This window comes from Amblyomma mixtum, chromosome 2 (genome assembly GCF_055824585.1).
Source record: "Amblyomma mixtum isolate Tamu chromosome 2, ASM5582458v1, whole genome shotgun sequence".
In the NCBI taxonomy this organism is placed as follows: Eukaryota; Metazoa; Arthropoda; class Arachnida; order Ixodida; family Ixodidae; genus Amblyomma; species Amblyomma mixtum.
Genome location: NC_143013.1, coordinates 309,988,576 through 310,011,108, shown reverse-complemented (window position 1 = coordinate 310,011,108; position 22,533 = coordinate 309,988,576). Strand labels below are relative to the sequence as shown.

Below are 22,533 nucleotides of genomic sequence, written 5' to 3'. Positions count from 1 at the left end.
AGAAAGGCAGCGCCCTATCTGGATGCCACCTCAATTCCGCTGCCGCAAATGGCCGCCGCGTTGAGACACCATCGGCTCGAAACAAGCATTTCTAGCGAAGATTAAAATATCAAATATTATGATTTCGGTGATCTCATTGCGCGTTCAAGACTTACAATGTCCCTTACTCTGCATACAAAGAATAAAGGCCCCATGCTTTATCTACGTCGCAGAGAGAAAAACCGGCAGACGCAGCCTCTCCCCAAAAATGTAAAGAGAAACGAACATGAGACTGAGGAAATCCGGTTGTGGGGGGGGGGGGGGGGTCGGGGAGGTATAGTTGAGCCTCCGTCGTGCTTTCGCGGTTCCACGAATTTGGCAACCCTTCGACCAGGGACAGGTGCACATGTCACAGTCTCGCTCCGCACTCTCTGTGCTGGAGACTGGATGGCATCGGAAAGTTCAGTGAACTTCAGTTGAGTTCACCAACGAAAAAAGGATTGCTCATTGCATCTGTGTGGGGTATGCATACCAGCCAGGCTACGCTAAGGGAAGGGACCAGAGCAATGGCCACCGGATCATAATCCGCCAGGAAAAAAGAGAACTCAGAAGAACACTGTCCGTACGCAAACAGGCACCGCAAAATTCTTTGTGAGTGAATGTGAGTCGACTCGAGTGCAAGTGAACGCGAGTATGAGCTACCTGTCGTTAAGGCGAGGTACCATTAATAGACAAAAGAAATAGATAATCACTTACGTGAAAAACGAGGTGACACGGTCCTCTGTGGTTATCGACTCGCTGAGGATGCAGAGGCGTCTCAGTGTGGAAATGGCTGCGAGGCCCGCCGCGAATTCGTCCTGCCTTAGAATGTTGTCACGGGCCTCGATCGTCAGCTGCCTGAGCCTCGGGTTGGATCGCAGCAGCCGACTCAGACTATCGGGGAAGTTGGCGGCGCCCGTCACCTCCTGCTCGAGACTGTGCAGGCTGAACCGCAGCTCGGTGACACGACACTCATTCAGGAAAGCCAGCGATGACATCTTAGCCGTGTCATCCAAACTCAGCCGGTGAAGTTTGGTCGTCCCGTGCAGTTCTTTGAAGTCCGCTTCGCTGAAGCGGAGAGGTACCCGGCAGAATTCGCACATGCAATCGCGATTCGAATCCCGCTCCGCCCGGACGTCCAGCTGCTCCAGGTGTACGCATCCCCGGGCCAGCAACGTGAGGGAGTCGGCCCTGTTGACGCCGCAGGGGGTGACCGCCAGTGCACGTAGGTGAGGAAGAGTGGAACTCACGATAGCGGACCCGTCGGTGTTGCGGTCGAAGTGAAACGACGCTACGTTTAACTCTATGATATTGGACACACAGATGTCCAAGAAGAGCTGCGTTGCATCGATGCAGCACTTCCGGGCGGTCAAAGTTCCGGTTGACTCCTGCCCCCGCGGTGTCGTCAGGACTAGGCACAGGGACGAGACTTCACTCCAGCGCTCGGGCCTCGAGACGACTTCGTAAGGTCGGCGATGCTCTGTGTGTTCGTTGGGTGCCATAACCAAAATCGCTTGCTCAACACCCCTCAACTGCTCATTCCGCGGTCCGTCCTCGAAAGAGACCAGATTGCGCGAACGTGCCGGCTTCAGCTGGCAACTTATGTTGCCGATCATAACGTCTTCAGCATGGGTAGGGCGTGGACCTCGGCGGCCGCTCCATTGTATTGATTGGGGAGCCCGGATCCATTCGCAGGTGAACTTGAATGTTTTCAAGCTCGGCATACGTCGAGTCAACTCCCTGCACGATTCGGTGGTATAAGGGCTTGAACCTTCTTTCTGAACGGAGTGGACGTGCAGGTTTTGCAGCAAGCTGCATTGGTATAGGATTATCGCTAATGTGCACACATTCTCTGCCGTTACAACCAGCTCCATGTACAAGCTTTCTAGTTGGAGTTGTAGATTTGGTGAGTGGATGTAGGGGACCGGCCACGGCTCGTAGTACCAGCCATCGTGCAGCGACCATTCAAGATTTCGAACTTTGGTCAACTTGACAGCGAGCAATTCGAATAGCTCGTAAGGTTGAATGACGCAGTTGACGCAATGCAGTTCTTGTAGTTCACTGCAGCTGGAGACGCAGCCTAGCAGAGCTGCGGACGAAAGCCCAATGCAGTTGTTGAAGTCCAGTTTTTTCAAATGGCTGAAAGCGTTTGCTGCGTGAAAGACCTCTATGGTGCTCTCATCGGTGTCATGTGTAAATTTGAGCTCTCGAACAAGGCGCGCATGCAAGACGATACATTCGAGGTTGCCAAAAGCTTCTGAGAGCGCTACCAGGGACCCTCCGTCCAGAAACGATAATATGCTCTTCCATGCTAGAGCTGGCAAGGAATCAAAATACTTGCAGACTTTGAAAGGCGACGGCATGATGAAGAGTTTGAGGGAACGAAGCTTTCATCGGAGCACACGACACACGCAAATTCTTGAAAAACAGGACCGACGCCTCAGCGACTTGAGTCGGACAGCAGATCGGGAAACCACAAACTTCGAAGTGCACTTTGCGATCCTGGCGAACCCTAAAAAGGAATGCACGTACCGAACACAGAGACTTGAGTGAACTACTACTACTTGTGGCTACGGAGGGGTGGGGGAGGGGTGGGGGGGGGGGGGGGGGGGGGGTACGCTCGCAATCTGCCACCCTTTGAATGGGGGAACTGATATGACAGGCGAAAAACCACTCTTGTGGGCGGTAACAAAGCTACTCGGAGGGGAGAGAGGAAGAAAGGGCTTAGAGAGAAAAAAAAGCGACGTTTCGACAAAAGTGTCCAAAGCTGCGCTTCGAGATGCCGCACCTCATGAGTCGTCACTTCTCCTTTCCTAACACGTGCTGTTGGGCGAGTTGGTTCAACATTTTGTCTGAAATGCGCGAATAACGAAACAAGAAACCCATAAGACATTTGCGTCGGCGCGCTAACAACTGATAGTTTATTTCTTGTTTGAGGATAATATATTACTGCGGCTGAGCGCCAGATATGCCGAAAATCTGTACAGGCACGCAGAGTACACACACACACACAAAGGAAAATGCGATAGACAAACGTTTTCTTTTAATTTCCGTCCATGCACTGGCCCCGTGACATGCTAGCTTCTTTGTCGATGAGACACTGATAGCTTTGGCAGAGAAATAACTTAGATTTTTTTAATTTTTCTCAAGGCCTCTAATATCTCGCTCGTTATTTTGATCTTCAGCTCTATCTATAACATCGGTCTGTTTGAACTTTTGTGCTCCCTGCAATGAACCATATCAGTCGAAATCTGATTGGTCCACCTCATCGTCCCATTCCTATCTTTTCTACCCCAGCGTGGCTCAATCGCGGTGATACTGCTGAGCTCGATCAACGCGGTTGCATGCGTCAGGCTAATTTCCTTTGCTTGCTGAACCACATTATCTCTCCCTTAAAACCAACAATCGGGGGAAAGGTTTTTGCGTATCTGGCTTCGAGTCGCGTGATTAGCCGGCCCGCTGGAAGGCCAACCACGCTAGAATCCAGCCCCAGTACAAGATAGCATCAGTACATGATAACGAATCGGATTTCTGGACATCTGGGTGTTCATTGCAGCAAGCATAAGTGAGCACTAAAGTTCAAAAAGACCCGCTTTAAGGCAGAGCTGAAGATAAGATAACAAAAGAAATATTAAATGTCTTGGAGGTAACAAAGAGAAGCGATTTCATTGAGTCATCAGTGTCCTTATCGGAAAAAGCTTACCACGAGTCCAGTGTATAAAGTGAAAGGAAATAAGAAAAAAAAAAGTTACTCTGTCGCGTCCGTCTCAATTTGCGTGCGTGCGTGCGTGCGCGCGCGCGTGTGTGTGTTGTGCATGGCTGCATAAATTTTCCGGATATATTTATGGCTTGCTCGCAAATATTTATTCTGCGCGAAGAAGAAATGAAGTCCGTTATTAGTGCACGAACTTGTGTGTTCTTTTCGTACAGTTTCCCTCATGGCGTACTTTCGTAACACTGCCTTCGCCTTTCGCACGCCCAAGAAGGCTGTTTTACATCTCTGCCACACGGGTACCGCAAAGAAAGAATCCTTCAAGCCGTCGCACAAATCCCGAGCTCCGCACAGGCTTCAATGGAAGCTTCGCGACTGTACGTACGAAACGCTCAGCGTCGAAAACGCCGTGGCATGGAAAAGTCTAGCCTCTAAGAGCTGCTATGTTGACGCTTCATTTTTTGCTTTTCGTAGTATATGTGAACAACTTTTTCATTCCGTACAAGACGCTCACTTTTTCAATTTGTTCATGCACACTGACGATGATGGCAATGGGTTAGTCAAGAAAATATTTTGCATTACTAATATGTTGAAGAAGACCGTGGTACAGTGCTTTAATGCGTATTTGGGCACGCCGCATTTCGGAACGGCTTTATTTGATCGAGATCGGGGTAGTTAGCGGGCTCTTGCCTTAGCATTGTCATCTTACTAACAGCAGCACCATGCCGGCAAAATGGCCACGCTACGCCCGCGGAAATGCACCATTAACAAGCTCAACAAATTTAAATTTGAAAGTACACTGTCTGCTTCGCAAGTATCCCGAGCGAAATCAAATTTGCATAGTGTGCTATTTATTGTCAGTGTACCACTCCCCCTGTCCTTTCTACTATCCCCTCACCTCTTTCTTTTCACTTCTACATACTGCCTGCTACCCTGTATTTCCGCTGCCCCAGCTCAGGAGCTTCCAGCCGCGATAGCAGATGCCGGGGTTGCAAACATTCTTTTACCTTCCATATGAAATGTAATAATAAAGCCACTACTACTACTACTTGTGCTTCCGGAAGTTGAACGCCGTGGTGCCGCGCACAGCAACAGCCAGCGCGGCGTTGTGACGCGTTCGTTGGCTGAGGTCACAAATGCTTATTCATGCATTAAACCATCCATTACGTAAAATCGCACGGCGGATAGTGCTAAGCGTACCGCAGTATACCGCAACGTGGCATCAAACCTGCAGTCCTGTCCTCTGAAGCCAGGCAAGCGACAGAGGCGCAGCACGAATCCAGCGAGTACTGTCTATAAACGCGGGCTGTGCCTTATCCATTACTTAAAACAATATACCATTTTCGGAAACCTGCAAAAGGTCTTCTCTGCAAAGCTTCTTTTCCCACCAAACGGTCTCGCCTTCAGAGAGCACACCCACATTCTTCGAGCGAATGAAAACTCCAGATGGGCGCACTCTGCCTGCAGCCCAGTCTAGGCAGGAAAAGGAGGGAGTACGTTCTCTGTCACAGTGCTGTGGGGAATGAATTGTTCCTTCTGGCTAGGGGTGCGCGTGGAGTGAAGGGAGGAAGTTGTAGCGACGGTGTTGTTCAGCAGAAAATTTTTTGGAAAGTTTAGTGTGAGGTAGCTCACTACCGGCACAGGCCCATTTTCATCTATTTTCTGCCTAGGCTATACTGGGGCCGAATCCACGAAAGAGTTCGCTTTGGAATGCGTTCGCTTTGCCGTGACGTCAGTTTGACGTTGACATCGGCGGGAGAACGGTGGGAGGAACACTGCGGGAGGACAAGGGGGCAGGCAACAGCCAATCGGTTCTGTTGGGCGGTCCCATCTCGGTTGCTTGTATTTTTAAGGGGCCATATGCTAACTTATTTGCTTTTTTAACCTCTAAATGAATGCGTTTGGCCACAATACTGCAAATTTATTACTCAGAGCCTATAAAATAAGCATAGAATTTATTTTGAGACGGTTTCAATGCTTCTTGATTGGTTTGTTTTCTTTTGCGTTCCCGAGAGGGCGCTCTCAATTGTGTTGTTTTATTTTGTGTTTGCGAGAGGGCGATAGGCATTTTGAACTTGCGCGGGAGACTTTTCACGTGTCAGCACTTGTCAGCTTGACATTTTCACTAGTCGTCATGTCAACGCACAAAGGTCACCTGGGCCCGCACGTCTCGATGCGCCAGCGTGAAGTGCTCGTTGAGTTCATGGAGGAACATACCTACATGGTGAAGCCTTCGTGTGAGTTCGACGCACCCGACGACGCCGGGGATGAGACCACGCTCCAAAAACTCTGCCTTGGCGCGGGACTTCTCCTCGGGAGTCGAAGGAAACGACACTCAATTTTTCTCCGTGCCGACACGCACGATTTCCTGAGCGACGGCCAAAATCGTCCGGCTCACAGATGACTGCGGGAGCCGTATAGTTGCCCCGCTGCCGATTGCCGCCTGGAAGCCCCCGGTAGCGAAGAACCGTAGGGCGCAGAGTACTTCGCGCTCTGTTGTGAGCGCACTTTCCCTCTTTGGTCCAAGGTGGGGTTTGAGCTCTTCGCATAGCTGGCGTACAAGTAGCTTCGACAGCCTGAAGTGCCTTCGGAAAGCATCGTCAGGCATGTCGAAAGGATTATCATGTACGCGCGACCGCCGAGGCCGCCGATCACATTCGCTGAGCACCGCGAACAACAGCGGGGCGGCGGGAGGTACCGGCATGTCTCTCCTCGCGCTGAAGCGAACGCCACTTTCAGAGTTCCGCACACAGCGACCGAACGCGTTCTTTCACTTGATTGACATGTCTCGTGACGTAAACAAAATCCATGTTCCCGCCTCCCTGAAGTGACGTCACCGCCAGCGGTGACGACACACGACCAATGGAGCGAGGTGGCAAGAGAGAAAGCGAACGCGTTCCGAAGCGAACTCTTTCGTGGATTCGGCCCCTGTGGTGCTACAGACGGTTGACTGCAATCTCCTTTTCTATACTGTACTACTCTACTGTTTCGACGGCTTTCTCCGGGTTATCTTGAAGTAAATAGGCGACATTTCTGAGTTTACTCAGAAGGGAGAACTTGATTATTTTCGTTTCCACAAAGAATGCGATAGTGTCGTCTGGGAACGAGACGTATTGGTTGGAAAACAAGCCTCTTCTTGCCTTTTGCGCGGCTCATTGCAAGGATAAGGCAACGCAAACAAAACAAATAAAACAGAGGCTGTCCACAATGATCTTTCGAAGCAAGTTATTTATTGCCTCGGTGGACCGAAGAATCTACCTCGGCAGCTTGGGCTCGGTAATATTAGCGCCATGCACATTTCAGCCAGTTTCCCCGAACACCCTGTGGCGAACCAGGCGCAACTGTGCCCTAACTTTTGTTTATTTATTTATTTGAAATACCTGCAGCGCCCGAAGGCATTACTGCAGGGGGTAACAACATATTGTTTGCGAGAGACCGTTGTGTGAAAAAAGAGAAAAAAAAGAAATTGGAATTAATGAACAAGCAAATTAAACGAAGGCACCGCGCAAGCAGCTACACATCTGACAACGAAGCCCGAATCAATGTTTCACTGTGACATTTAGCAATTTTCTGTGGAAGTCGAGTCCATTCGCTACCAGTGTGTGGAAAAAATGAATAACGAAAGACATTGGTACCACAACTAAATTCTCTTATCTTGAGTTGGTGCTTCTGACACGAAATGAGGAGGTAAAAAGTAAGCTTCTCTGACTACTATAACTGTTTCGAAATACATTCTGTATTTCTGTTAAAGGGGCTATGCGACATAGATAAAACATGAGGTCTTTATTCCTTGTATGCAGAGTAAGGGGCATTGTGGCTCCTGAACGAGAATGCTCGTTTCGAGCCGATGGTGTCGCAAAGCAGCGGCCATTTTCGGCAGCGGTAATGAAGCGGCATCACGAATGGGCGCTGTCTCTCTGATTGGTTGTGCGTCCGGTTTGCATATTGTCCTTTATGCTCACGATATAGATCCAAAATATTATGTCTCTGAGTACTCAAAGCTTTTTGCATGCCACAAAAACTAGAAAGAAGCAGTGACAGCGAACGAAAACTAATATGAACTGCGCTAGGGGCAACACATTCCGTTCCACTTCAATCCTTCGTGGAGGCGAGCGCTGTTCAAACCACACCAAGGAGGCAGCGAAAAAAAAAAAAGCCAGTCGAAACACCTTGCCCAAAAAATGTGAAGAGAAAGGCCGGACAGGAGGCGGGAGGCGAGTATCGTGGGGAGGGGGACAGTCTTGCAGTCATACCAACAAAGAAACATCGGGGAGCTTCCCTTGCCTCTACCCTGTCTACGGCGCCACGTACACAAGGGGGGGGGGGGGGGGGGGGGGCGCCGTCAAATTGCTCGGCTGTGGGCTGCCCCGACAAAGCAACAATTGCATGCAAGCTTTCTCTGCGTGTGCGCTAGGCGCGGTTCTGATTGGTGGCGCCCAGTCTAAGTACCCGGTGAGTGAAATGGGTGAGTGAAACGCGTTTTCGTCTGATCTTTTCATTTCGAATTTTCAAAGTGCAATAACTTTCGTGTGCATGCTCCTATTTCAATAATTCTTTTTGCACTGGTCTCAGGAACGCATGATATATCGATTTAATGATATCAATCGGTACCGAGGAAAACATTGCAGTGCCCCTTCCTGGGCGTACGCGCCCAGCGTCGACGCTCTTGGCGTACGCCAGAACCGGTCTGCGCATGCGCACTGCAGGAGACGCCAGCGAACCACGGCGAGGTTCGCTGCTAGAAATCGGCGCCACGGGCGCTGGCGCACGTGTCGGAAGCGGGTCAACAGTCGGAGGACCGCGGGGCTCTCGGTGACTCTTTTCTTCATGGTTTGAAGCTCTTTCAGGCTCCCCCCAACTTTCTTCGCGGTTTAAGTTGTCCTTTCAGCGCCACCCGGCCCCTTTTCTTCATGGCTTGAAATTCTTTCCCTCGACTCGAGAGGGACGCGAGCCGGCGCCAGGGAGATGGAGATGCATGACTCTTTTGGAAGCCCATTTCGGCGTACGCCAAGAGCGCCGACGCTGGGCGCGTACGCCCAGGAAGCGCCCTTGACTAGTTTTCAATAGGGAGCCTTCATGTGTCCCTAGTTTTCAACTGAAACGGGCGCTACCTGCCCTTTCGGCGCCCCAAGCAGAGGCAACGTTGCTTTTGTGCCCCGGTCCTTCCGAGCGCACCGCACGCCGAACAAGCCGGATCTCCGGGCCCGAGTGTCACCATAAATTAGCGACCGCGGCAAACGTGGACTCGGCGAAGCCACGTGCTAGCTTGGAAACACCCCCTCGCCCCTCCCCTCGGGGACTGCTGGTGTGAGAGAAAAAGCGCGGTGAGCGGGTTAATGACTCAGCATGCTACTCTGCTTTTACTCCTGTTCGAGCTGCGTGGGCGACCCGCGGACGCCGCTGGCGGCCGGCTTCAACGCGGTCCTCCCGAGAGGCCCTGGCGTCAGCTGCATTGCAGTGCTGACAGATTGAGAGGGTGGTGTCCAGGCTTCGAGGCGGTCGCTGCGGCCACCGGACAGCAGTTCCCGAGAAAGGAGGCAGGCTGTCAACTGTCTCTCCGACCTCGTCGTCTCAATTCTAACGAGATGTAAATACTCTGTATGGAGTTATTTTTCTGCTCTCCTCTACGTAACCCCGTCTCTAGCCAACTCTTTCCTGCTTTGACCCCGACCACGCGACCTATGTGAATCCCGACTCCCGACTCCCGCCTACCCATCCAATATCCTCGGGAAGCGTCTTGATAACAAAGGGTCGGGTGGTCTCGGAGGCACCGTCCTACGCAGTTCCCGTCATACGTCATTTCGTTCTTGTCAGCGCATGCGCAGAATGCAAGCCTTGCCCTGCGTCTTGGGTTAACGTTAGCAGCGAACGCTATTTCGCCAAAATAGCGTGCGCCCCAACGCTGCTCCACGTTCAGGCAACATGGCGGCGCCCGTCGAAGCGGGGCCTCTCACTACACCGATTCGTTGTTGTCGCTGCGCTGTGCCCCGCGTTCACGGCAAACTAAATGCACACGAAGCTTTCGCTTTGTCTGAACTTGCCTCAATCACAAAATTGTACCGATAAAATACCCCAGATTTTCAGATTGCTTCTGTGTTTACATTGCTGCTAGGCTTAGCGAGTATGCGTTTTTTGACGTCAGAGAGCGCGCGAGGTTCAAACAGGCGTGCGCCCCAACGCCGCTCTACGTGCAGGCAACATGGCGGCGCCCGTCGAAGCGGGGCCTCCCGCTTCACCACCGATTCCTTGTCGCCGCTACTCTGTGTATTAAGTTCACGACAAACGAAAGGCGCACGAAGCTATCTCTTTGTCTCATGGTGTCCTCACCACAAAATTTTAGCGATGAAATGCGCCGTATTTTCAGATTGCTTCTGTTTTTACAAAGCTGCTAGGCTTAGCGAGTACGCATTGTTTGGTCGCTGTATAGATGACTTGGTGGGATGTTCGAATGGAGTTTACCGCCTCAGTAAAAGCACATACTTATAATTTTTACTCTTAAATCATGTGTCTGCAATAATAACAGTTCGTGACGAAGAAAGGAACGCATATTTTAAAATCTTTTTTAAAGAGTATCTTTTTGGTTTGCCGTAGTGGCGCTGCAATCGACAAACGCAAGCCTGGCTCCGCTGCGTAGGGGAGACCCCTATTCTTAAACTCACCGGCGCACTCGTACGTAGCGCTGGGGCCCGCTATTTCCTTGGGGCCCCCAAGCCTTGGGCCCCCTATTCTAAATCTCTCTAAGTTTCTAGCCAGCATCTCTTGCCATGCGCATTCGAGGCGCCCAAAGACCAAATTTCTGCCGACTCCGAGAGTAGCTGTGCATTTTAAATGAAAGTAACTTCGCAAGCAATTAATTACTTTTGCAGCGAAATTACTGCCACAATGTAGTAATTACGTTACTAGCTTAATAAGCCATAAAACTAATTCGTTGCATTACAAATTAGCGGGGAAAGTAACTAAATAACAGATATTTCATTACAGTAATTCAATTATTGCCAAGTCTGGCCTTATCAGCCATTTCATTGCGGTCATGTGTAATGTAGTGTAATGAGCTCACTGCTCTCTTAAGTAATGTTTTTAACCATTTCAAGTCTCAACGGAGCAGGCGAACGAAAAGAACCGGCCGCGGGACTGCCGGCAGCGCTCTTTCTCCATATAAGCGTCAAGCGGGTTAAGCCTGTGTCACACTCCGAACACACAACAGTGACGACAACAAACACATTCGCTAGCGAGCTGTGAACAAGTCGCCTATCTCGTTCTACAACTTCTTGTCACTCTGCATGAACGGCAGAGAAACAACACAGGTTGCTGCGGTGTTGCCTCGGTGTGACAGCTTTCGGGAATCATAACAATAAACAGAGTTCGTGGACCCGGTTGGCCCTGCTCGCCGGCCGAGCGAATTTCATTGAGACAACGCACCAACCAAACCAATCACTTTGCGGTGATTCACCGCTGTTGTGCAAAGTGCTTGGAAACGTCGTTTGCCAAGTGCCAAAAAAAAAAAAAAAAGCGTTTCCTTTCGTCGCAATGCTGTCTGCCGCGGTACAGCCTTTTACTGACGGCCGCATACTGTTGGAGATGGAGGGGCCCTTGAGCTGAGTGACTCGTTCAGCTCCGCAGGTCCCGGCTCCGATGGACGGTGTCGAACTATGTGTCGAACTATACAGTAAGTTTATTTGTACATACTTACAGTCGAGGTAGGAGTCCCTCGGTACAAACCACATCCCGTTATACACCCTTCGTACTTGCCGGATCCCTGACTGGGGAATAAAGTTCGGAAAACGGTGTCCAGTCAGGTGGGCAGTTGCGGGCACTGGCGGTACCACCCACGCCAGGGGCGGTGCTGATGCTATCTCTCGCCGCTCGGTCGATGGAAAAAGGAAAAGCCAGTCCTCGAACCAAAGGTCTGTGCTCGAACACTGTCATCTCGAATTCACCACTGTGGCAAGTTCAGCGCCTCCGTAGGAAAGGAATGGCACGCCGTTTCCCAGCCGGTGGACAGGGGGTTAGAGACGTCATCGAAGGCTGTCGTGTTGACTTCAGTACTGTTAAGATCGGTGACTCCGTGGGAAAAGAATTGCACTCCGTTTCCCAGCAGATGAATGAAGGGCCTTTTACACCCTCGCCTGACGTCCGAAACGCGGGACCTCTGTCAATGTCGCAGCCGTCTTTCAAGTAAAACCAACAGCTTGACCTTTCACAGCATCACTCCGTCCGGTGACGCGAGGGCTGACTCGGCCACCTGAGGCCGCGGCCGTCGCCAGGCCCCGCCGCACCTTTGCTGCATGTTGACTCATGTCTGACTCATGTTAACTCATGTCTGGGATTGCTCCTAGGTCCGTGTTCGCCGATCATAACGATAAAAACGGGAAGGCTCCCGTGGCCACCGTCGGCTGGCGGATGCGGCCGCCGTTGAGAAGCACGTTTCCTACGATCCCCGTCGCATTCTTGTGAGCAAGCGTACACTTCTGCAGCAAGTGTAGGACATGCTTCAACCTCTCATACAATGATAAAAGGGCGAAATAATAACACGCGCACGGAAGCAAGATTTTCCGGAGCAACCACACCACAAACCGCCGGCGCGGTCTGCTGCTCGTGGCTCCTCGATCGGTCGTTGCGCCCTTAGCGGCCGCTTTTGTCCGCAAACCAAACTTCGGCGGGAGTTTCATGACCCTTAGGGGTATTACTGAAGGACTCTGGTAAAAGTCAATTTTCGCTTAGTAATGGATCAGAAGACTTACGGCTCGCTCACACTTGGGCATTCGGCGGCGAGAGCGAGCGAGATCTTCCGCTGCCGAAATGCTGCCTCGTTCATAAGTTCCAGACACCACGTCGCCGCTAGCGGCAAACGCATATATGGTTGGATAAAAAAAATCGTAAATTGACGCTGTCTACGTACTATAAGCGTCTGCATGCTTATATACGCTAAAATTGGGCAAATTACGGGACATTAAGCCATTTCTCACATTCCCCCTTTTAGTTCGTACCCGTTTTTCCAAGTGCAATGCGCTCCCACGCCTTTTCCATCTTCGTTTTGTAAGGGTGCCAGCCTAGTGCAGCACGAGCTTACCTGCTCCGACTGTATCTATTGTACTATCAGCGCCAAATGAAATGCGAACAAAACACCTGAAATGCGAGCACAAAAAATCAACCATATTAGAGGCTGGAGGTGAAATACAGGCGTGGGCTATTAACATTTCAGAAGAGCGGTCTTTTCGGCTTCGATGGGAAAATCAACTGCTCATGTCTTTTGCCTCCTTATTATAATATATGCGATTTGTGCTGTTCGCGTTTCAATTGGTTTGTTCGCGTTTCAATTGACGCTGACAGTACATATATACATAGCTTTTGAATAACAGCAGTTGCGAATTCTCCACCGGCTCCACGCATAAACTCTGGCGCTCTCATTGGGCCAAACTCTGGGGTTAATTGTGCGGCCTACCAAAGCGCAAAAAAAAAAAAAATCTTGCAGCGCGTCCAGAACAGAGCTCGCTGGCGGCACCATCTCGCTCTAACCAACAGAAAACAGTTATGGAGATATGCTGGGGGGTTTGGTTGCGAGTTCGATTATTGGAATACGATTATAAAATTTTTGGACATGTGCGCACATTTGTACTAAATAATGCGATTGAAGCCGTGGAGGTGTTTTTTACCAGGATCAACTGGAAGCCTGTGATGATGATTTCTGTATCGACGCATGTCGCCACGTTCAGAAGAAGACTTCGCGTGCTGCGCGCGCGTTCTTGTCGTTTCGCCTGTGCTATGCGAATCCCATTTTGCTCTTTCGCAATTTTCAGTACTGCGGTAACTACAGGAGGATTCTCTTCGCTCCACCCCGTTGGCGAGAGCGCTGACCATGGACGAGGAATCGCAGCGCGGGAAGGATACAGGTGGGAAATTTCGTCTCATGATTCTTATTAATCATTGATAGGTAACATCGCCATCACGGCGTGTCCAACCGGAAGGTGTCTAACGTAGAACAAGGCCTGGTGTGCACCGTCTGGTGTGCGGAAGAGTCCCTTTAGCAACTGGTTGGTTTGGTTGGTTTATTGGGGTTTAACGTCCCGAAGCAACTTAGGCTATGAGGGACGCCGTAGTGAAGGGCTCCGGAAATTTCGACCACCTGGGGTTCTTTAACGTGCACTGACATCGCACAGCACACGGGCCTCTAGAATTTCGCTTTCATCGAAATTCGGCCGCCGCGGCCGGGATCGAACCCGCGTCTTTCGGGTCAGCAGCCGAGCGCCGTAACCACTGAGCCACCGCGGCGGGTCCTCTAGCAACTCCGGTGTTTTTCTACCTACTCAGATTACACTAAAATTTTCCCGATACGTTCCTCGCAGCATTCTGGTCTCTTGTGCAAAATTTAGCCGGGGGAGGGAGGGGCGAGGGTGTTACAGTTGTGATGGACCGGTTTCTTAAATTGGCCCTGGGTCCACACTGGGCACGAGGAGATTGATACACAGACTCCAAGAATGATTTTAGAATATGATTTAATTAATGGGTCTGGCTTGATGCCGCTTACGGGAAATGCAGTAGGGCTCGTCCACGTCGGGGCTCAGTCAGCTTGTCGTGGCACGGGCTCGACGAATGGCTGGATGTCTTCTGCGGCCGGGCTGGGGACTCTTTGCGGCTGTGCAGCTCTCGTTCTCGGCCAGGCGTTGGAGGAGCTGCTGGCGTGGAAACGTGCTGTCGGAGGTCGAACGTGGGCGAAGGCTAGACCCCGGGCTCCCTGGTCGATGCGCGGCCCCGGTCTTCTGCCTTCCTCCGTCTCGTCCGCTCGTTCGACTCGTCCCTCTCTGTCCGTTCCTCCCGTCGGCTCCCCCTTTTTAAGCATTTTTCTTCTTTCTTTCTGCAGCCTCCACCTTCGCCGTAGCCGCTGGCTGCTTCACGCCGCCCCCGCGGCGCCGCCCGCTCGCCGCTTCCTTTTGTTCCCTCCGCGCAGATCTCCCTCCTCGTGCAAGCGTCGAGCCCCCCTTCGTGGCGACGCGACGCCAGTCTGCCGCTTCCCGGGAAAGTCGCTGACCGGGTCCACTCCGCGCAGCTCTCCCCTGGAATCTCCGTGACAGGCTTAATCCCCACCGTAGGAGTCGTCGACGGCCATCCTATGCGCTATGTGGCCTTGCCCCTCCGTGGAGACACGCCGCCAGGATGGCGCGGTATGCCGCCTCCCGGGAGTCACTGACCGTGTTTGTGCGGCCACTGGCGTACGCGCACGAATCGTCACACAGTGCAAATGAATTTGAAAATTTACCGTTTCGTGGCCTCAATTTCTATGGGCGACTTTGCGTGTGTGACGTCACTAGACGCACGGCCGTAGATGTTTGCTCTGTGTTTGCCCAAGGACAAAATTTCGAGCTGGCTTTTGGACGCCAACTGAAGATGTTAAAAATAAAACAACCCTCGGAGTCACTGTAAGGTAATAAAATGATCGCATTTACGTGTTTTACAGCCGTATCGCTTCTGTTCTGATGTTTAGCATTCAAGACTGAGATTCAAGGAGAGAACGCAGACACAGAATAGTTTTTCGCAGCCAATTGTACACGAAACCGAGCTGTCATCGCGGCGCCGCTCGAGCGCAGGTGAGGGCCAAGTCGTCCCGGAGCCGTTCCTTCGCTCCCAGTCCATCTGTTCGGTGAGGGGGTCGTCCATCTCGGGGGTCGAGGAGCAGGACGAGTGCCACAGCCTGTCTCACCTGGGAGTCCTAATACCGCTCTACCTGCTGCCTCTAGTCTTCCTCGGCCTCCAGGTGTGTCGAGCTCACTGGCATTGCCCGTTTTTATCGGTTGCTTTAGTCTTTTGGCACAATTCTGCTGCGTCTGTTGATATCACGCAATATCGGACGTCGTGGTTCTCCTCATTGTTTCGAGTGCCTATCTGTACAATGCATTGTTTTAATGGCGAGAACCCTCAGTGTCAGCGCCCGCTTCTGTAAATGCAAACTCAAGTTTCGCACGCCGCGTCAACGAAATGGCTGTCAACAAGAGGGGTTTTTTTCAGCCGTTGTTGCTTCCTTGGAAAATATGTGAGAATTCATATTCCATATAAATAGCGACATTACATTTGCCATACAGTCCTTGTGATAGTCGGTCAGTTTTAAATGAGCGAGACATTTATATTCCAGTTTGCCGTCTTGCTATGCTACCATAAAACTTACGTTGTCACTCGAAAAAAACTGAAAATTGGTCTTTGAGGAAAGGAAATGACGCAGTATTTGTCTCGCATCTCGATGGACGCCTAAACCGCGCCGTTAGGGAAGGGATAAAGGAGAGAGTGAACGAAGAAAGTTACGAAGAGGTACCGTAGTAGAGGGCTTCAGAACAATTTTGACCACCTGGGGATCGTTAACGTGCACTGACATCGTGTAAGATCATGTCGACAGTCTCGGACGATGTCATCAGTAAAATAAGGTCTGCTTGTGTCACAATAAAGTTCTATAGAGCCAACTCGTGCCTAGAAACATGAAAAATTAGGTATCGGCGACAGCCGCGACTTCATTTGGCTGAGTGGAAGATAATATAATCATCGCCGCTCTCAGCAGCACTTAGCGTATGCCGTAAAGGTGCCATAATTATCAAGGCAAAGCGCAGAAAACAGCGATGACAACTTTGAATGTCGTCGAAACTGTTGCGCACGATACAATCTTTCCAAGGGAATCTGGTCGCGCTACGTGCGACAAGTAAAGTGATACGGCCGCGTGCCGGCGCCAATGAAAAAAGACCGTAATCAACGGTCAAAAATAAAAAAAGAAAACATTTGGCGGCAGTAGCATTGAGCTTTCACAAGAAGCAATGCTAGTAAGAGCCACGAAACCGGCCGTGGCGCATATAGCTTTCTGTAAGCGTGGGGTCATACGGAGAAGAGCGCCATCTACGTCAGACATGGACTGCAGTATCTTCTTGTGCACTGCGCTGGGGCCACGCATCCTTTCTGGCCCCCATACAACAGGCATCGAAGAATCTTGAACGTGCCACAAATATGGGAGAGAAATCCTGCACGTATCATGACCCGCAGTCACAAATTGGTCTTGTCCGTCTTCTCTGTAGTATGCTCTTCTGAACAATGACGTGAAAGCTTTTTACAGGAGGACAATCCATTAAACTGTAACATCCTGAGTCCGTTAGAGAACCCATCATTCGGGCGTAGCTGTGTTGCTCATTCGGGAGCATTGTGCACCCACGTGTCGCTCAATACCACCTCCCCATCTCCGTTCATTGCATTGTGAGCATGCACTCTCCTCAGTTCGGGAGCTGCCTCTACTCCCTACTCCTTCCGCTGCTGCTGTTGGCCTTCAACGCGGTGCCCAAGCCGGCCGCTGCCCTGGTGCACCTCGTCACCCTGCCGCTGCTGGGACTCATGGCACCGGAGCACGTCGCCAGCCATTACCTCGCGGTGTGTACCTTTCGTTTGATTCGTTTGATGAGGTGACAGGCCTTTCGTAGTGCTCGTTGAACTTTATTTAATTACGCTGCGTCGGCTTAACGCTCACAGAGGGCCTGTTAAGGGAATCGTCTATTACATCGCACTAAATTCTTTTATAGGCAAAGGGTTACGGAGCAGGAATGCAAGTGAATGTTCATCGGGCGACGTATATGGTGACATTTCAAGACCTTTTTTTGAGCTACCATTTGACGTCCGCCTGCAAATACCTTGTTGTGTACACATATGAGTGGAACTTGGCGTATTTGTTATCACTGAAAGTATGGAGTGCTTTTTGGTTTTTCACTTTCCTCTCGCATATATCAGCAATAAAATCTGCCGAATATCTTGAAGGAGGGCGTCAATACTGTATGAATGCGTTCTCGTGGCTGCCGACTTATAAACTGGTGTTTACTCCGGTCTAAAACGTCAAAACATACGACGGCGAAGTCATTGGAACTTCCATGATGGCATCTTACTGTTTAAGGTTGTGCGACCTAACCACAATCTCCCTGGACATAAACTAAGGAAGGTATCTTCCACAGGATTGACGTATGCTTTGGAATGGGACTGCAACTGACAACGGAATCTATACGAGCGTGGTGTTTCGGCAGGGTGAATGAAACATGGCCACCGCGCAGGTCGAGGTCCTCACCGTGGTCCTGCTGCTGTTTCCGGTCGTGGTCATAGACGAATGGAGCGAGCTGGTGCGCAGCCTGGCGCAAGGAATCTGCGCCCGCTTCGGTCTGCGCCGCGGTCCGCTCTTCGCTGTCGTCTGCACGTGCGCCTTCGTCAGCGCCTCCTTATTCTCGGGTCTCGTGACCTCGGTGGCAATCCTCTACTTCGTGGATCGCGTGCTGTTCGCCATCTTCAAGGAGGACATGGATCGAACCCCGGACGTCTTGTCGTACGGCGTCCTGCGTTCCACGCAGCAGGAGACGGCATCGACGCAGTCGGTGCACTTCGGCGACCAGGTCCTCTTCGATCGGCTCGCGCAGGTTGTGCTGACCATGAAGAAGCCCCAGCGCCGTTTCATGCGGCGTAGGAAGAAGGAGGATGCCCCTGCTCCGCCCTCCGCTGCCCCATGCACAACTCCTGCGCCGGATGTGAGTGCTATAGTGACCCTCTTTCAAATAACGTCCTGCGCATGCGCCAAGCCTCATCGTCCGCCATTCCACCAAACATGCTTGACGAAAACGGGGGACGAGTTTGGTGAGTGTTCTTCTAAAAAGGGTTCTAAACACGCAACGAACAGCGGGAAATAATTAAATGCAGTTCTGGAATCTTCTAAAGGCCCGCGCAGATGTGCGCATGGTCCGCGCACGCACCGGCCTCAAGCGAGACGGTGCCGTCCCGTTCGCCAGCGTCATTGAGTCATAAATTAAACAGAGGAAGTGCAGTGCGGAATGTAGGTGCACATACCCTACCCTCACCAGTTAGACGAAGCCAGCACCGATCTTCGTCTCGTAGCAACTATCATCAACTTGTAGGAGTATGTAAACTGTTAGGCGCAATACTGGGTCCCTCAGTTTCCGAAACTCAAACCCCGCTTCATTCCACTCCAGGCAAGAGAGCAAGCGATCGTCTCCGAGTCCCCGAAGGAAGACTTGGAACGCACGGACGCTGAATCAACGATCAAGACCGAAAGGAAAGACGGCCGACTCAGCCGATGGCGTCGGAAGTGGTTTAAAAGGCAGCCCACCACAGATGCGCAGGTCAGCCATGTGAACACGCACGGCCTGACAGCCTCGTGGCGTTCCTCAAAGTTAATCAGAAGGAAAAGAAATGTGCTACGGCCATTCGCTCACCGCAGGAATGCCCGGAAGTGTAAACTTCCTATTAAGCTTGGCTTGTAATTGGGCGAAAACACGGATGCGTTTTTTAAAAATATAGTTTCTCTCTTAAATATTAAAAAAAATCATTCATAATTATTATTTATGAGTAATGAACCACATTCTATAACTTCGTCGCCACATCAGCTGCGTTCAACATGAGGAGTATCGCTCGTGGCAAAGGAAATCAGTAGTGCCACTGACTGTGCACCAACACCCCCGCGAGGCCTTCAATGCTAATACCAGTGCTGCCTTCGATTCCGCTGTGGAAGCTAACCCAATCCTCATTGTTTGTACGTTCGACAGTCTTGAAAGGTAATGCGCGGGGTTTCATTTTTGAGCAGATTTGTGGTCGTTTCGTACTGTCTCACGTGGTAACTATCGTTGCAGAGTGCACCGCGATGGGGACCGAGAGTTTTCGCTGTACGTTGTACCTAATTTATGGCTCAGTTTCATGAAACGACCGGCGTGCCATCTTCCGATGGGCTTCGTGACGCCATTGAACTTCGTCGATAAACATATGCCTTAATTTGGCGAAAAAAATCACGTAGAAACAACACAATAAAAACACGACGTCTCTTTCTTGTTCTCATTTTAAGCGCTTCTTTCCCCGTCATGTTCACCATTAACCAACTAGCACAACTCCAGACTGCTTTTAACTTCTTTTTTAAGCACGAAAAAAGGCTAGTTTCCGCGTACTCTGAGCCATGGCGCGTTGTAAGTCTGGTGCAGCTAAGGTAGCAAGTCTACTACGCTTCTAAGCTGCAGACATATGGGACACACTCTGTAACATCTAAGCACGAATTACTTATTTGTTCTTTGTTGTCTTATTTATTTTTATTGACTTACTTATTTCTTATTTGTTGACTTATTTATTTCGGCTTCGCTGACTTGAACCCGTCGCGGCATAACTTGCAGCCGATAACCCAAGCTCCTGCGAACCCCGAAGAAGGTCTCTCAACCAAGGACGAAAAACCGCAAGAGGAAATAGCGAAGGGGACTGACGACACTGCGCCGACGCAGCCTGGGTCATCTACAGCTGTGCCCAGCAGCCCGGCCTCTCATGCTGTTGTCGAAAGCGGACTTGTTCGTCTCATGCTCGGCAGCCAGGAAGGTGAGTACCATAAGGAATGCCACCTTGCCGTCTGTGGCCTTCAGTTTCTTATGCGATACATACGGGCGCGTCTAGAAATCCCTCTAAGGCATGGGAGGCATTTTTAATACAGAGCCACGTGGGGCTGAGCCCGCGGAGAGCCCGTGCTGTTCATTCTGAAGCATCGGAGTCAGAAGCAGAAAGTGTCACAATTAAGACAGCCTTATCGCTGTCGGTCTTTCTTCATCCCGCATGATGAAGCAATTAGGATGAATAACTTTTGGGGTGGGGCTTTATGTTGCCTCTTTGCAGCTGCACCAACTTCACACTGATTCGCAATAGAGTTTATCACACAGCGCTATGTACCAAAATTTTGCGCTACCAAAACAATAAAAACAAAATTAATATAAACTTTACTCTTATTGGATCTTCTTCAGACGCCTTGAACGTGATGAAACCGTTTTCCCTGGTCAGCAAGGAGGGAGCCTTGAAAACGCAGGAGACTAAGCATGCTCCACAGGATGCGTGTCTGCAAAATCAGCAGGAGCAGCAGCCAGGGTCACCCGCAAGGTCGAATCTTGCTTTTTCACAGCCATTTGCTATTACGACGACTGTACAGTCACCCACTGAGGCCTCTGGGACGCAGCAACATCAAGGCAAACGGACCGCTGCCTTCAACCTTTTCCCTTGGCGGCATGGCCCAAACCGGGATACTAAAGGTGTCCAAAGCGCGACCAGTCCTACGGTGAAGAAGGCGCGCCCAGCCTGGTTTCGCAGAATTAGTGTTTTCTCTGGCAAAGGGGGTTACTCTCCGCAGACCGCGAGTGCAGCCGCAGTTGTAGGTGAGCAGGCAGGAGCGGCTAATCAACTACAGCCAGCCAACAACATATCCAAGGCGGTTGCAGCGGCACCCGGCGACCGCATCGAAAACACCGCAGAAGCCGAAAGCGACCTTCCTTTCGCGCATTCGGTTCTTCCAGTGGAGGACGGTGCCGCAGCGGGCTCACCTCGTAAGTCTAAACGTTCACCCACTGCCGCCGACATTCAAACGGCATTCATACCCGAGCAGACCAGTTCTGAACTTCAACCAAACCCACCTGACGTCAGTAGGCTGTCAGGCAGCCGCTCATCCGGTACTGGCTTCCTCACGGCCAAGTCAGGTCTTGAGCGTAGGTTCAGCAAAGCTTCTGCTAGGGATACTGATCTCGAAAGCGTCGCCGGTAAACCGACTACGCAGGAGATCACTTTCACTGGCACAGAAGTCGAGAACAAAGTCAGCAAAGAAGCCGACAGCAAAATCAGCAAAGGTGGCAGGAAGCAGACTGGCAAGGAAGTCGCCAAGGTCAGCGCCACTGGCGTTTTGGATGAGGCCGCGGTGGCTGACAAAAATACAGGCCAGTCTACCGAGGCCAGCAAAGTGTCGCGAAACAAGGCGCGGTCGGAGAGGGACAGGAGCACGAGCAGCAGGAAGGGAAAGCGGTCTGGGAAAAAGAGCGGCAGTAACGACAAGAAGTCTCCTCGACAGAGCTCTCCTCGTCCTAAGTGCGCCGCGACCGTGTGTGACCAGCCGTTAGCCGATCCACCGGACAAGAATGAGGATCAGCGCAGGGCCCAAGGTTTCGGTGTCGATGCTTCCGCGCTCGAAGGAGATGCGCGTCAGCTAACCTCAGGCTCCGTTGTCCCTCTACTTTTGCAAGGAGACCAATATGGAGCAAAAATTAACAATCCGAGCGTTCCTCCCGTGGCTAAGCAACAGCAGAGCGCCGAAGTGACTGATGATGATCGTCGTGGCTGCAGTGAGCAGATGGCGGAGGAGCGCTCGACTTCGCATCCGGAAGCCAGCAAGCCGGAGACTGTAAAACCAGTGGAGCCGGAAGGCAAGCGTGAGAGGAAAAAAAGCAGCTCTAGAGAGACAGATGAGCAGGGTCAGCTACAAGCGTCCAGGGTGTCCAAGTCGTCAGGCAAGGGTGGTCGCAAATCTGGCCGTAAGTCTTCAAATGTTAAGTCCGGAGAAGCCAAGAAAGCGGCGAAGGTCGAACCCGATATTGTACCACGTCAGGAGAGTAGTGGGGGGAGCCTGCCTACCCAAGAGGCACCGACTAATAAGGAGAAGGCGTTGCGGCTTTCAGAATCCGTAACACCACTTGAAAGCACTACCGAAGCACCCAAGAGCGCGGAGGCACCTTCGACGGAGAAACCATCGGCGGCGACGAGTAGTACATCTGATAAGTCGACGAGTGTCTTTTCATCAGCGCAGCAGGCACAAGACCCGACAAGTAAAACCAACGCCCCGTCGCCCCGCACTCTCGGGGAATCTCGGGTCAGCATGTCGCAAGCCAGGCGTAAGCAATCTGGCGTTTCCTTTGGCGAGGGCGTGAAGAATCAGGAAGAGGACGGGCCACCGCCCGTACAGCACACGGTAAGTGTCGCAGGGCAGAGCGCTATCTTGGTTTATATTC

The 22,533-nt window shown here is 51.4% G+C and overlaps 1 protein-coding gene across 5 annotated transcripts in view; it reads left to right on the top strand.

Moving 5' to 3' along the window:
* LOC149364944 (uncharacterized) overlaps nucleotides 1-22,533 on the top strand; it is a 55,071-nt gene that overhangs the window by 9,163 nt on the left and 23,375 nt on the right. For 2 of the 5 annotated variants that reach the window (XM_089574925.1, XM_089574924.1), the window contains exons 2-8: nucleotides 13,528-13,620; nucleotides 15,313-15,479; nucleotides 16,973-17,122; nucleotides 17,791-18,255; nucleotides 18,715-18,864; nucleotides 19,900-20,095; nucleotides 20,512-22,493. In XM_089574925.1, coding sequence (XP_089431051.1) covers nucleotides 13,587-13,620; nucleotides 15,313-15,479; nucleotides 16,973-17,122; nucleotides 17,791-18,255; nucleotides 18,715-18,864; nucleotides 19,900-20,095; nucleotides 20,512-22,493 — 3,144 coding nt within the window. In that variant the 5' untranslated portion in view covers nucleotides 13,528-13,586. Of the gene's footprint in view, nucleotides 1-13,527; nucleotides 13,621-15,312; nucleotides 15,480-16,972; nucleotides 17,123-17,790; nucleotides 18,256-18,714; nucleotides 18,865-19,899; nucleotides 20,096-20,511; nucleotides 22,494-22,533 lie in introns of those variants that run through there. The other 3 variants (XM_089574926.1, XM_089574927.1, XM_089574928.1) reach the window with 3 other exon arrangements.